Below are 14,732 nucleotides of genomic sequence, written 5' to 3' on the forward strand. Positions count from 1 at the left end.
GCCAAAAACTATTGAAATTTACTGGTTAGAGACTTGGATCTATTGATGTCATCTTGATCAATCCCTTCTTTACAACTCAAAGGGAAAAACATATCCGTTATCTATTCCCACTACAGATTCTCTGCAACGACTTTTTCTCATATTTTCTGCAATTATAATTTCCTCAACTACTATACATCTACATCATACGTTGACAAATGCAAAAGGCCGACATATTCTAAGTCAATAAGATGGAGAAATTCTAGTAATAGTTTACGAAGTACTACTAGCTAGTAATACTAAAAGACCAAACAAAAAGAAAAACTAATAAAAGATCGACAATCTTCTATATTCAGATTCTGATGTATGATTGAATTTCATTAGAAGTCCTTTCTATTAGTACAGTTATATCAAAACTATTGCAAAAAAATTCAGAACACCAAGAGAAGCCATCATGTTTCACCCTATTACATTTTCTATCATAATCATTCTGTTTTTCTATGCTGTTTTCTATATATTCAAGAAACAGCTTAAGGGGTCTAGCGATGTTCGATCGAACATAAAGCTCAAGTTACCACCTTCTCCTCCCAAGATTCCAATCCTTGGAAATTTCCATCAATTAACTCTCATGATTCACCGATGCTTTCATTGCGTATCTGCCTTGTATGGCCCAATCGTACTCTTACACTGGGCTACAAAGCCTATTCTTGTAGTTTCATCTGCAGAGATGGCATCTGAAATTATAAAGACCCATGATGTTACTTTCGCAGATAGGTTTGTTCCAAAAACTATAAGAGTTATCTTCTTCGGTGGAAATGACCTAGTTTTTGCTCCATATGGCGAGCGCTGGAGACAACTCAGGAAGTTTTGTGTTCTTGAATTGTTGACTGCAAAGAGGGTACAATCTTTCAAGTATGTAAGAGAAGAAGAAGTTGATAAAGTGATGGAGAAGATAGCTCACTCGTCTCGACAGGGGGACATAATTAATTTGACAGAGACAATATCGACTATGTTGAACTCCATTATATTTAGGTGTTCACTTGGTGACAATTTCAACAAAGATTATACACAGAAATTTATTGGGTTAATAAAGATGGCGACTAGGTTGATGGAGTCGGCTTTCAGTTGTGAAGATTACTTTCCATGGTTGAAATGGATGGATGTCATCACTGGATTAGATCGGAAGCTTAAAAGAACCTCTGAAGAGATAAATACTTTCCTCAATCAAATCATTGATGATCATCTCCTATCCGGTAATTCATGTGTAAAGCACAGTGATCACGACAACAAGAGAAACTTCATAGAGCTACTTCTTCTTCATGCTGAAAAACAACCAAATCTCCATCTCACTCGTGATAATATCAAAGGAATAATACTGGTATGCCCTCTCTCTCTGTCTCCCAAGTTGAATTCAAATTAAAGTTCATAACTGAAATTTCTAGTGATACAAATATCAGGACATGTTTATCGCCGGAAGCGAAACCACAGCTACTGTAGTTGACTGGGCAATAGCGGAGCTCATAAAGAATCCAAAGCTGATGAAGAAAGCACAAGAAGAGGTAAGAAGAGTGGTAGGAAACAAAATGAAAGTGGAAGAGCATGACATTAATCAAATGGACTACTTGAAATGCATTGTGAAAGAGAGCTTACGGTTGCACCCTCCTGTACCATCTTTGCTAGGAAGAAATTCTTCTGCCAATGTCAAAATAGGAGGTTATGACATCCCAGCAAATACAGTATTATTCATCAATGCCTACACGATTCAAAGAGACCCTGAATCGTGGGACAAACCAGAAGAGTTTTATCCGGAGTGATTTGAAAACAACCCTATTGATTTTAAAGGGCAAGATCTTGAGTTTATCCCGTTTGGATCTGGAAGAAGAGGGTGTCCTGGAATGTCATTTGGCCTTGCAGTGGTGGAATTTGTTCTTGCCAACCTCTTGCATGGGTTCGACTGGGAATTGCCTGGTGGTGCTAACAAGGAAGAACTAGACATGTCTGAAGGATCTGGTTTCAGTATTAATAGGAAGAAACCTCTTCTTGTTGTTCCAGTATTGTTTCGTTCAACATCTTCTGGTACTACTGCAATTTAATGTACTCCAAATACCAGTAACTGTTGAGGAATTTAATTTAATGTTATTAGGGTGACAAAAATGTACGTATTCCCAATTCAATAAATAACATAAGAAACAAGTTTTGAATGTTCCTTTTTTCCTTTTATTTTTATCATTAAATGAGATGTTATCTGTATCTAATTTTAATCCTCAATATTGGAGCAGAAAATTTTGAAGCTCAAATTAGTCAAGAAATGGAGATTCCTGTTGTCCTCAACATTAGTCAAATAGTCAAGAGATGGAGATTCTTGTAAACCGTACAGAATTTGGACCTCTCAGAAATCGGCGCAACTCTTTTGCAACTGGGCGCCTAAGGCGCCCCAGGGATTTAGAAAACAACATATGTAAGCATAATTTGGCGCCTTAGGCGCCTTTTCTGCTAGGCGCTAGGCCAGCCCTTAGTGCGCCTTATACAACATAGGACCTAGCCACCACCATCAAAACTTTGTTCAGTTGATAATTTCACACAGCCTCATTTCTCTATCTTTTCATGAACATTTGATACTTTCTGGGCTGTATGTAATCAAAGACAACAGTAACTGACTGCCAATACTCTCTATTGGGTTGGTTACGTAGGCTCAGTAAGTTTTTTCCGGTTTGGGTATGGGTATGAGCGAGTCTTCATCCATACTGGGCTTCAGTGAGGGGATCGAGGGCTTTTCCATTTTAGATTTTTATTAGGATTTCGGCAGTAAAATAGGAACGGTTTTTTTTGGGACCATGGTTTTTTTTGGGGACCATGGTCTTATTATGCCACTTTCCCTATAGTTATAAGGGGTGTCCTAAAATGTGGAATGATTAACCTACCCTTAACCTAACTTAATTTAAAACTAACCTAATAATCACATATATATATAAAATAACCACCACCTCCTCCCACCGCCGCCGCCACCACTACCGACCATCACCTACCATCTCCGACCACCACCACTAACAACCACCGCCACCTCTCTCTCTATATATACATATATACCATCAAAATATGTATATATATATCGTTTTTGGTTGAAAAAAATGAGAAATAATCATCAAAATGAGTTGAAAATGGAAGTTGTAGAGAGAAGTTCGGTTAGGAATTATGTGAAAAAATTTGTCGAACTAACCGAACTCAACTTTAATGGAGGTTTTTCTTTTTCCAGAGAAAAGTTCGGTTTCGTCGCAAAAAGTCCGGCTACGTCGCAAAAAATTCGGTTTCGTCGCAAAAAAATGTCCCAGTCGAACTTCGAGTTAGGTTACGTCACAAAAATGTCCCAAACGAACTTTGAGTTCGGTTACGTCGCAAAAAATTCAATTACGTTGAAAAAAAAATGTTCATTTTCGTCGCAAAAAAAAATGTCCTAACCGAATTTTGAGTTCGGTTACGTCGCAAAAAGTTCGGTTACGTCGCAAAAAAGTTCGGTTTCGTCGCGAAGAAATGTCTCAACCGAACTTTGGGTTCGGTTACGTCGCAAAAAAATGTCCCAATCGAACTACATTTGCAGAAACAAAAACTCCATTAAAGCTTTGGTTCGGTTGCCTGTGATTTTGGATTTATTAACCGAACTACAATTGCAGAAAGTTCGGGTACATGTTCTTCATATAATATAACCGAACTTTATTGACTTGGTTGAAATTTTTTGTTACAATTTTGATTTTGACAATATTTTAGGCCATTTATAACAACATTCACTACTAAGTTACAAGCATATTTCAGTACCGAGAAAATGTTTTTTCTCCATATTTACCCATCTCAAAATAATTTTTTTCTCCATCTTTTTCTTCTTCTTCTTCTTCTTCTATTATTTTGGTCACTCAATAATTCTATTTCTTTTAAATACAATCATCTATTAATTTAACCTTAATCAATGACTAATCACATTAACTAATCATTATATAAAAATAATCAGGAAGATAATTTTGGTATTAATATGAATATTTAGATAAGAGGTGATCTAAATTTACTTCCAATGTCTTACCCAAAATAAAATAATGGTCCCAAAAAAAAAGGCTCTTCCCCAAAAAAATCGTTCTAAAATAGTTGGTAGGTGTTCCTTTCATTCTTCGTGAGAGTATATATGGCGTCTTAGAGCATAGATGGATCATGGGTTATTTACAAAATCATAACTTAAGTTCCACTGCATAATTATCCGACCTAGGGAGGTGATAAAATAGTATCGGTGTTTTTCATAAATCTAAATAATGTGAATGAAAATTGATTCATGGAAAAAGAAGAAGAAAACAATATTGCATAACAACATTTTGACATTATTTGACATGTATCCTTTCATTCTGTTGAGATAGACATATGTACCTCTTTGTTATTCTTTTAATAAAACTAACCATGCATGTAGCTAGCAACAAGATTGAAAAAACGTTCTATTCCACTATAAGAAAAGTTTATGCTTGAAACAACTCAACATACACCACTAGATGAAACTATACTTTTGGCATTTATCAATCTTATGAAGTTTTTCATAAATCTCATTCCCTAAAAGTCAAATGACAGCGATTCTAATTTTAAGCCTAATGAGCTAGACCTTTGTGACGGTGGTCAAGATATGAGAATTCATATGTTCTCACAGTATTGAAAGATAAAATATTATTACAATGTTTAAAGAAGATGAGCAAGAAAACCAAGAAGATATTATTACTTCAATAATTGGATAAAGAACAATTCAGACATATTTATTGTGTCTAAGAAGAAGACTATTGACCTCTAATAGTCAAAGTCAATTGACTAATTGACTTTGACCTTACTATTCCTAATAGCCCCCTCAAACTGATAGGCATAGTATTAATCAGTTTGAATATATCTGACAAGAAACCAAAAAGAATACACACAGAATTAAAAACACCATCTGATAATACACAAATAATCTGTCAGAGACAACAAGATGACAAATTTGTAGAGAGAGCTGAAGTACATGCTGCAGCAGAAATACCATTTGTAAGATATTTTCCAGTAGAATAATCATTACTACTTGTTGTAGACAAAGAATAACCAAGTAACTGTTGAAGCAAACACAAAGGCACACAATCCTTTTGTAAATAAATCTGCCAGCTGATGTTCATTAGCTATATATTGAACATTGAGAAATCCATCGGCAAACAATTCTCTCACAGCATGATAATGTATCTTTATGTGTTTTGTCCTGTAATGAGAAACAAGATTAGCAGATAAATAAATTTCACTTGTATTATCACAATACAGAGTAATTGGCAATTTTAAGGAAATATGCAGTTCACTGAGTAAAGAAGATATCCATTCTAACTCTGCAGTAGCAGCAGATAAACATTTGTACTCTGCTTCAGTTGTAGACCTTGAGACAATTGGTTGCTTTTTACTTGACCATGAAATCAATGAATTACCCAAAAGTACAGCATAACCCCATGTTGATTTTGCAGTCTCAAGACGATTTCCCCAATCAGAATCTGTGTATGCTGTTAATTGTTCAATATCTCCTTTTCTTAAAACCACACCATAACTAATTGTGCCTTTTAGATATCTAAGTATCCTCTTCACCAACAGCATATGAGCATCTGTTGGAGCATGCATGAATTGACTTACATAGTTGACTCCAAAACAAATATCAGGTCTTGTCAAACACAAATACTGAAGCATACCAACTATAGTTTTATATTCAGAAACATTTGACATCAAAGTACCCTCAGTAATAGAGATTCTTGGACCTTTAGCTACAGGAGTACTACATGGATTACACTCTGCCATGTTATCTTTTTGTAATAGCTCAACTGTATATTTCTTTTGAGTTAACTTAATATTATCAGATGTTCTTACAGCTTCTATTCCTAGGAAGTAACTCAAATCGCCCAATTGTTTCATTGCAAAAGAAGAACTCAAATATTGTACCAAATGATCAAGCAAAGCATGTGAAGAACCAGTTAGAATGATATCATCTACATATAGCAAGAGCACCATCATTTTTGAATCAGCAACATAAACAAACAATGAAAAATCTGACACTGTTCTAACAAAACCGTAAGCAATGAGAGCTGAACTGAATTTTTGAAACCAATCCCTTGGTGCTTGTTTAAGTCCATACAAGCTTTTCTTCAAATGACAAACCTTATTAGGAAATTCCTTACTAACAAAACCTGGTGGCTGCTTCATATACACATTCTCAGATAAATCACCATGAAGAAATGCATTTGACACATCTAATTGTCTAATAGACTATCTTCTAGTAACATCAATACATAATACCACTCTAACTGTTGTGGATTTGACTACATGACTAAAGGTTTCACTATAGTCAACTCCATCTTGATGATTATACCCTTGAGCTACCAATCTAGATTTGAGCTTAGCAACAATACCATCTGAGTTTAATTTAACTCTATATACCCACTTGCAACCTAGAACATTCATATGAGGTTCTGGATCATCCAATTCAAAAGTACCATTTCTGTTCAAAGCCTCATTTTCATCTGTCATAGAAACTAACCACTTTGGATCTTGCATTGTTTGCTTAAAGTTTTTAGGCTCAGAAGGAATATCAAGTAAGGAAATAAAAGTTGTAGGCAGAGGATGTTTAACAAAATGATTCAAAATGTGATCAGGAAAAGCTTTAGGTTTTGTAATTCCTCTTTGAGACCTTGTAACAACAGATGAGGAAGGAACAAGAGTATTTGAAGAGGAAGGAAGACTTGTAACAACAGATGAAGAAGGAAGTTCATTTATAGTAACAAAACTAGATAAATTGTTTGAAGGAAAATGAAATTCATTTTCAGAGAAAATAACATGTCTAGAAATATAAGTCCTTTTTGTAACAGGATTATAGCACTTATAACCCTTATGTAAAGTACTATATCCAATAAAAATACTTTTTATAGATTTGGGTGATAGTTTATATTCTCTAGAATGTCCCAAGAATGGATAGCAAACACACCCAAAAACTCTTAAAAAGGAATAATATGGATATTCATTGTACAAGACTTGATAAGGAGATTGATCATGAAGAATTGGAGTAGGAGTTCTGTTTATCAAATAAGTGGATGCTAAGAAAGCATCATACCAATACTCTTTAGGGAAGAAAGAATTAAAAAGCAAAGTATTAGCCATTTCAGTAATGTGTATATGCTTTCTTTCATCAAGGACATTCTGCTCTGGAGTTTTGGGACAAGAGATTCTTATTTGAATTCCAGATGACTCAAGAAAATTTTTAAACATTCCTTTAACCAATTCTTAGCACCATCAGTTTGAAAAGCTAAATTTTTTGTTTTAAACAGATTTTCAATCAAATTTTTGAAATGTTGAAAACATTGTAAAGCTTCACTCTTAATTTGCGTTGGATAAATCCAATGAAATCTACTAAAGTCATCAACAAAAAGTATATAATACCTATGTCCTGCTAATGAAGTAACAGGAGAAGGAACTCATTCATCACAATGAATCAGGAAAAGTGGAGAAGAAGCATGAGAAGATGATAATTGAAAAGGAAGTTTTTTGGTTTTGGCAAGTTGACAAGGATGACATAAAGAAGAAGATTTTGATGACTTTAGAATAATGTTTTTGTTAAGATGAAGATATTGAATAAGTTTGAATGATTGATGTCCTAGCTTGTTATGCCAAACATCGGGAGAAGCAACAAGAGAAGAAAAAGCAAACTGCATCATAGTAAAAGTAATAGGATACATATTATTAACCATTTTATCCTGAGCTAGCAATGCATGATCAACTAAACTTCTTATCTCATAACCAGAAGGATCAAAAGTATATAACACTTGTTGTCTTTAGTAAACTTAGCAACAGAGAGAAAATTATATTTCATATCTGACACTAGAAGAACATTGTCTATCCTAAAACTAGTTTTAGGTGTATGAATAGTAGTATTTCCAGTAAGAGAAATGGATAATTTCTTACCATTACCAATCACAACAACATCCTTACCTTTGTAGTTAGAAGTATTTTGAAGAAATGTTCAATTTCCAGTCATATGTATTGATGCTCTACTGTCTGAAATCCAAACACTCCCAGAAGAACATGGATCATCATTAATTGCAGCATTCTGAACATTCATTCCTGTAAAAGCTTGTTGTGTAGCATTTGAACCATTTACTGCACCAGTTGAAAAAGTTGCTCCACTATCAGCAGTTGCATAATGTGCTTGATTATTATTGTTTGATGACCCAGTTGGTGGAGGATGACCCTTCTTTTTAGAAATTTGATAGAACATTTTGGAGTAGTCCATATGAGTTCTTCCACTTGAATTTGAGTTAAAACCATTTGAATTAGTGGTATATATGGTGAAAGATCATTCTCAATCATCTTGGTGATTGTCTTGGTTTTTGTGTGTTTATTATTGTGTTGGTAATAGCGTTTTTCCTGAGTTAATGGTATATGGTAATAGGTTAGTTTGATCTTGGTGACAATAGTCACAATATGGTGCATGAAGACGATAGATCTTCTTCAAGTCTTAAGGTACATTGGGCTTGGTTTTGTTATTTGTGGATGATAGTTTTAATCAAGGTAGTCAATTTCGGATTTCGGATTGTTTCGGTCGACACCGAGATACTGGTACAACTTTGTCTCGGGGAAATTCCGTTTTAAAATCTCGGTAAAATCTCGGTTCCATATTTTATCTCCTCGTATCGATAATCACTTAAAAGAAACATAGTATTAGTAAATCTGGTTGTTCACCTTCCTCATCATCAACACCAAATAATAATTTTAGTTCAAGAAATTCAAACACAGCAACAAGCAATAATACTAGTGAGTGAATTAATCTTTTTAATTTTTGTAGGTGAGATTAGTCCACTCAATTTAAAAAGAAAAAAAAAATCCGGCCAAGACAAATCAATTCCGACCGAAAAACGCGTTTCCGGCCGAAATTTTCGCAAAAATTTCGTCCGACCGAAATTAACAAAATCGTGTCTTCTTGGACCGAAATCCGGAATTTCGCCGAAATTTTGGCCGAAATGACCGAAATCGACTACATAGGTTGTAATGGTGTCTCAAGAACTTAACAACGATAGATTCACAGTGTTGTTAGATATAATGTAGTCATGATGAAGCGAAATTGAATTCGAATATCAACAACTCATGTGCTTTTTCATCTATTAAAATTTGGGTTTTTACTTTTCCTGGTTTTGTTAGTTTAGCTTTTCCTTTAGTGTTCTCCACTTTTCCTATTTTATTTGTGTGCTTGTTATTTATTACATGTAAATTTCTTTGTTTATGAATAAGATCTTCTCTTTGGATCGGAAAAAAAAAAGAATCAAATTTTGAGGAACAAGTTGATATGAGATTAAGATATGGGAGAAAACCGATAAAAACAGGATTGGTTTGTAAGACAAAAAAGAAACTCAAATTATTGATGAAATTATGATTTTTATTATACCAACTTCACCACCATATTCAACCATATGTTTCTTTCTTTGAATATCTGATAATAGTTCATAGAGTTTTTCAAATGAGACATTAGAAAAAACGTTTTGGAGGTTTTTGGTTTTTCATCGATTAAAAAAATGCAGATGATGGTAAGCAAACAAAGAGAAAAACCTTAATTTGGGTTACACGATTATCTAACAAAAAAACAACGCCTTAAAAATAGGATGCAAGTTCGCGGATAGACGGCACAAATGCATGAAAACAAACCAAATACTACGGGTCTACCTTACGGCCTAGAGATGATCCACCACGTGATATTCATGGCAGTGTCCTCACAACATTCGTTATTCATTTTTCCAAAGGACATATATATACAAATGGGACTGCTCTAAAATATTAAGATGTTGGAATAAACTAAGAATACTTCGAAGGAAATATGACAAGATCAAAGAGGTAAATTCTTATCAAGAGTTGCCAATTCTTGCTCAAAATGGAATAAAAGTTGGCATCGTGGAAGAAAAGACAACTTAATAAAGCTGGTAGGTTAATTCTTATCAAGAGTTGTCTTGTGAGTTTACCTATTTACTATCTTTCGCTTTTTCATTTACCGGCGAGTGTGGAAAAGAGAATGATTAAAATTATGTGTAACTTTCTGTGGGGTTCGGTTGATGGAAGGAGGAAAATGGTGTGAGTTTCTCGGAAGAAGTCATGTGTTCCAAAGGTATATGGGGGTTTAGGTGTGAAGAATTTGAGGAAAATAAATCAATATCCTTACTAATCAAGTGGATTTGGAGGTTTTCAAGGACCAAAAACAGCCTTTGGAGGGAAAATGGTGAATGAAATTTTTTCCCATAATACTTCTCTTTTAATTCCTGGCGTGGATAATACTTCCCAAGGTAGGAGTCTTTGGAAGAATGTCACTAATATGGTTCCAACAGTTCAAACCATGGTGAATTTCACGGTAAGGAATGAGAAAGGTATTCAGTTTTGGAAGGGCCATTGGCTTGATACAGGCATATTGAAGGATCTTTTCCTGGTTGTTTTCAAGGTAGTGAGGCTGAAAGATGCTACAATTTTTGACATGATAGTGAATGAAGAATGGGTTTGTGATTTCAAGAGGACTTTAAATATGAATGAGGAATTAGAATGGGATTTAGTAAAACGTGATTTACATTTTTGGTAGAGGAGGATGATAAAATGGAGATCATGGAAAACTTTAGCACCTCGATATGCTATGAGAAACTCATAGGTGATTTGGACGATAGCGGTTTCAACAAATTTCCTTGGAAAGCTCTATTCCTAACAAGGTTAGTTTTATTTTATAGGAAACTTTTCATGATTCTCTTCCTGCTAGGGATATGTTGCATCATCGTGGTGTTGACATAGATAATGAGCAGTGTGTTTTATGCAGTGATGTTAGGGAATCTGCAAACCATTTATTTATCCACTACTCGTATTCTTTTGAGATTTGGAAATATTTCCTTAAAGCCTTCAGAATTGCTTGGCCTTTGCCAAGCACGTTACTCCAATTATTTGAAGTTTGGTCTACTAATGTGTTGCGTGGTAAAGGAGGCGAAGTTTGGCAATTCTTATACTATGCGGTTTGTTGGGCTTTATGGAAGGAAATGAATGGAACAGTTTTTGGAGGTAGGCATAAGTATGTGCAAGAGATAATAGACTTGATCAAGCAATTGATAGTCTTATTGTCTTGTGATAAGGATACTTTCAACTTTGTAGATCGTAAGTTAATTTGGAATAATTGGGAAACTCTAATGTGTATGTACTTCTCTTTGTATTGACCTTCCATTGAACCTTGGTTCTCTTTTTTCTCTTCGATATAAACTTCTCTTTCTATAATATGACGTGAAATATGACTCATGATCAAAAAAATTTATGTATACAAAATGTATCGCACGACTACAAAAATGCATCATGGACCTACATTTTACCTAGTGACTGAAAGTAGGCTTAGTGATCAAAGATTTACTTAGCCTCCCGAATTTGGCTTGCTGAACTAATCAAGCCTAGTGACAGAAGGAAAAAAAATTGATCGTTGCAATAAGGATGATGGCTAAAATCAATATTGCGACCTAGTATATGGTTGGCGACATGAAATCCGTCAAAATTCTCGAATTGAATCTTCAATTTGTACAACATAAACATAGTTTAGAGATTTGAATTGTATGGACTTCTAACCAAAGGTGTTAGGAAATAAAGTGGTCAGAACATTTCAAAGTATAATTTACTATCGCACTAATTGTATGGACTGCTGACAATGATTAAAAAAGCGCATCGAAGTGCCTTATGATGGTTCTAATTATGATCACCAGGTAGTTTAAAATATGATATCATGTAAGAATTATTTATCTTTTCACTTGATAACTATTGTAGGGATCCCGATCATTGTGCTTATGAAATTTCGTTTTGGGTGGTGGTTTAATAGGAAGGGAAGAAGAATTATCTGTGTATGAAAGTTAGCTTCCATAATAGTTTGAACCTAATATATAGTTGTTGGAAGTTAAATCAAGAAATGGATTTGGTTCGTGATCAACATATGATGTTGATCCAGTCCGAATGGATAAACTGCTGCAATTGACGCGGTCAAGTTGGATCAACATACGCTGGTTACACACTATGCGATATTTGGAAGTTCAAGTTAACTAGAAGAGCAAGTTGTGTCGGTTGCTTGTTTTACAGTTTTACTATATTTAGCGTTTCTTTATGTTTCTAGAAGTGTGCTTTATTTAGAGTTTGATTTTATTAGGTAAGTACTTTGAGTGATCGTCAAGTTTGTGAGACTATAAGTAGGCTATTAAGCCATGAGTTTATGTACACCAAATTTGATTATCAATATAATCTTTTATTTGATTCCGCTTTGTGCTCTCCTCTCTCTTGCTCGATCCTACATTTGGTATCAGAGCAAGGTGAGAGGAAGGGAGAGGAGAAGGAAAAAGAGTTAGAGAATTGTCTTCGTTAAAGAAAGAGAAGTTGTTGCGCAAAGTTGTGTTGATAATAAAAGTTTCCGTGAAGAAGAGAAAATATTAAGGCTTAATCTTGAGCTGAGTTTGAAGTTTGGCTAGGGTTCGGTGCAAACAAATAAGATGATTGCTTCCGTGAAGAAATCTGTTCGAGTTGTAGGGTTCATTTGTTGTTGTGATTGTCGAGCTAGTACTGACTTTATGAAGCTGTGAGTGAACGAGAAAGTTATTGGCTTGTTGATATTACTGGAAGTTGACGATGGTTTTGTAGAAGGAATCGAACCAGGTTTGAAGATATTATTGCAAGCAAGTGATGAAACTGGTGGATGTGTACGTAGCTGATAGAAGATGTAAAAGATTGGTGGTTCGTTACCTGACTTGTTGCCTAGGGTTAGGGTTATCATGTGAAGATGGATATGATTGTTATTGTCATGATATGGTGGTGACTGCTGCTGAGGTTCGAGTTGTTAATTTCCGAAGTTCAGGGAAGATTTATGGTAGTGTTTCAGTTTTGTTAAAACTTCTGAGCTATTGTCGTGAGATAGTTTTTGTTGTTGATCGTTGGTTGCTGCTAGCACGATGAAGATGATCGATGGAGGAGAAATTCAATAAAAAATAAAAAGAGAGAGGTTTGATGGAGGTGGAGGATGCTGATGTTGCTGCTCTAGGTTTCGTGGGTGTGCTGGAGTTTTAGGAGGCCAAGGTTCGAATGTTGCTACAAGAAGAACCTGAAGCTCAGATGGTTTGGTTGAGATGAAATTCTAGGGTGCATGGTGTAGGATCAGAATCTCGCAGCTATAATTCCTCAGCGAAATTATCAACAACACAACACAACAGCGTCGCAGAACAATTTCAGAAATGACATAATAAACGACGTCAGCTAAAATCATGAGAAAAATGTGATGGTTCTGCGAAAGTAAGAGAGTTTGTGAGATTAACATTTGTAAGGTTGCGAGAATGTCGCAAGCCATATCCGAGAAAAAGGGACAGATTAGCTGCCATTCACTATGTAATTCCCTATAAATAGTCGTTCCATTGTAAAGAAAAAGGGGGAGATCTTTTTCTGAGTGAGAAGCAAGTAAATAGGAGAGAGAAAATCTAGAGCATTGGTTATTCTTAATTCCTTTATCTTTTCTTGTAAGATTGTTCAAAGATTGATCAATAAAATTAAGATTGTTAATCTAAAATGGGTTGAATGTTAATGAAATCTTGTGAGAGGTGTAGTGTAGGATTTCCTGCAACTACATAATGGCGCTAGAAACAGGGAACATTGAAGATTATTCTAGAAAAAATTGAAGATTAATATTGAGATTTGTGAAGATTTGGAGTGATTGCTTAATAATTTTACATAATCTATTGCATTTCATTAACATTGAAGAAATGGCTAAAAGAAGAAATACATCAAAACAACCAACTACAGTTAGAAGAAGCAAGAGAATTGCTGGAAGAGAAAGAAGTGAAATGGGAGAATCTACTAGAATGAGAAATAATTGAGAAAATCAAATTCAACCACCAGTTCAACAAATACTAGTACAAGGAAGGAATATAGATTATGACAGGGTGAGTACACACACTTGGCAATCAAATTCCGTAGAAGATGTATAAGAAGAGTAGCAAACCAGAAACCATAGACAGGTAGAGAGAAATCAAGAAGCAGATGAAGGAATAATTCATAGAGATGAGGAAATTGGAGCGTTAGAAACGTTGAGACGAAGAATACATGAAGAAAGAAGAGTTGAGGCAGAAGAACGTGCAAATCTAACAAGGAAAAATCATGAATTGAGGATGGAAAATATGAGACTACAGAGTAGAAGATCGAGAAGTATTACAAAATCATATTCAAGATCGACTTGAAGAGAGATGAGGAGAAACTCACCCACAATTAATGCTGGAAACAATATTCAAGAAGAAATATCAAATCCTAATGAAGAATATCGCGAAAATAGAGAAAGAACAGATGATCGTTACGTTCCACAAAATGAAACTTTTGATGATAGGCAAAATGATAGAAATCAAGAGAATGGACAACGTCAGGGACGAAATGATCAAGATGGCAAAGGGAATCGAGAGGAAGGAAGGAGAATTTTACATGAGAGAAAAGCTCAAAGAAATCAACAAACGATTGAAGAAGAAATTGAAAGACATTATGCTGAACAAGCACGTTTAATTTTCTAGCGTGAAAGATTGAGAGCGGAAATGGAAGAACAAGAGCTTCAGGAGACAATTCGCCCGAACAATCACGACAATCAATAAAGAAGGCGTACACAAAACCGGAATAACGGTAATATCAATGAAAAGTGTGATAAAGTACAGAGGATGGCTGAAAGACAT

At 34.9% G+C, this 14,732-nt stretch overlaps 1 protein-coding gene across 1 annotated transcript; it reads left to right on the forward strand.

The window, feature by feature from the left end:
* Positions 1-282: 282 nt before the first annotated feature.
* On the forward strand, positions 283-2,155 carry LOC113315208 (cytochrome P450 71A1-like). Its single transcript, XM_026563515.1, has 2 exons — positions 283-1,357; positions 1,437-2,155. The coding sequence occupies exons 1-2, from the start codon at positions 434-436 to the stop codon at positions 1,791-1,793; spliced, it is 1,281 nt and encodes a 426-aa protein (XP_026419300.1). The 5' UTR covers positions 283-433; the 3' UTR covers positions 1,794-2,155.
* The last annotated feature ends 12,577 nt before the right edge of the window (positions 2,156-14,732 follow it).

This window comes from Papaver somniferum, chromosome 10, assembly GCF_003573695.1.
Source record: "Papaver somniferum cultivar HN1 chromosome 10, ASM357369v1, whole genome shotgun sequence".
In the NCBI taxonomy this organism is placed as follows: Eukaryota; Viridiplantae; Streptophyta; class Magnoliopsida; order Ranunculales; family Papaveraceae; genus Papaver; species Papaver somniferum.

What these genes read in the sequence shown, in the direction of transcription:
- LOC113315208 (XM_026563515.1), top strand. Translation starts at nt 434, where the DNA reads ATGTTTCACCCTATTACATTTTCTATCATAATCATTCTGTTTTTCTAT. An exon ending in ATATCAAAGGAATAATACTG is followed by an intron (nt 1,358 to 1,436) that starts GTATGCCCTCTC and finishes TACAAATATCAG; the next exon opens with GACATGTTTATCGCCGGAAG.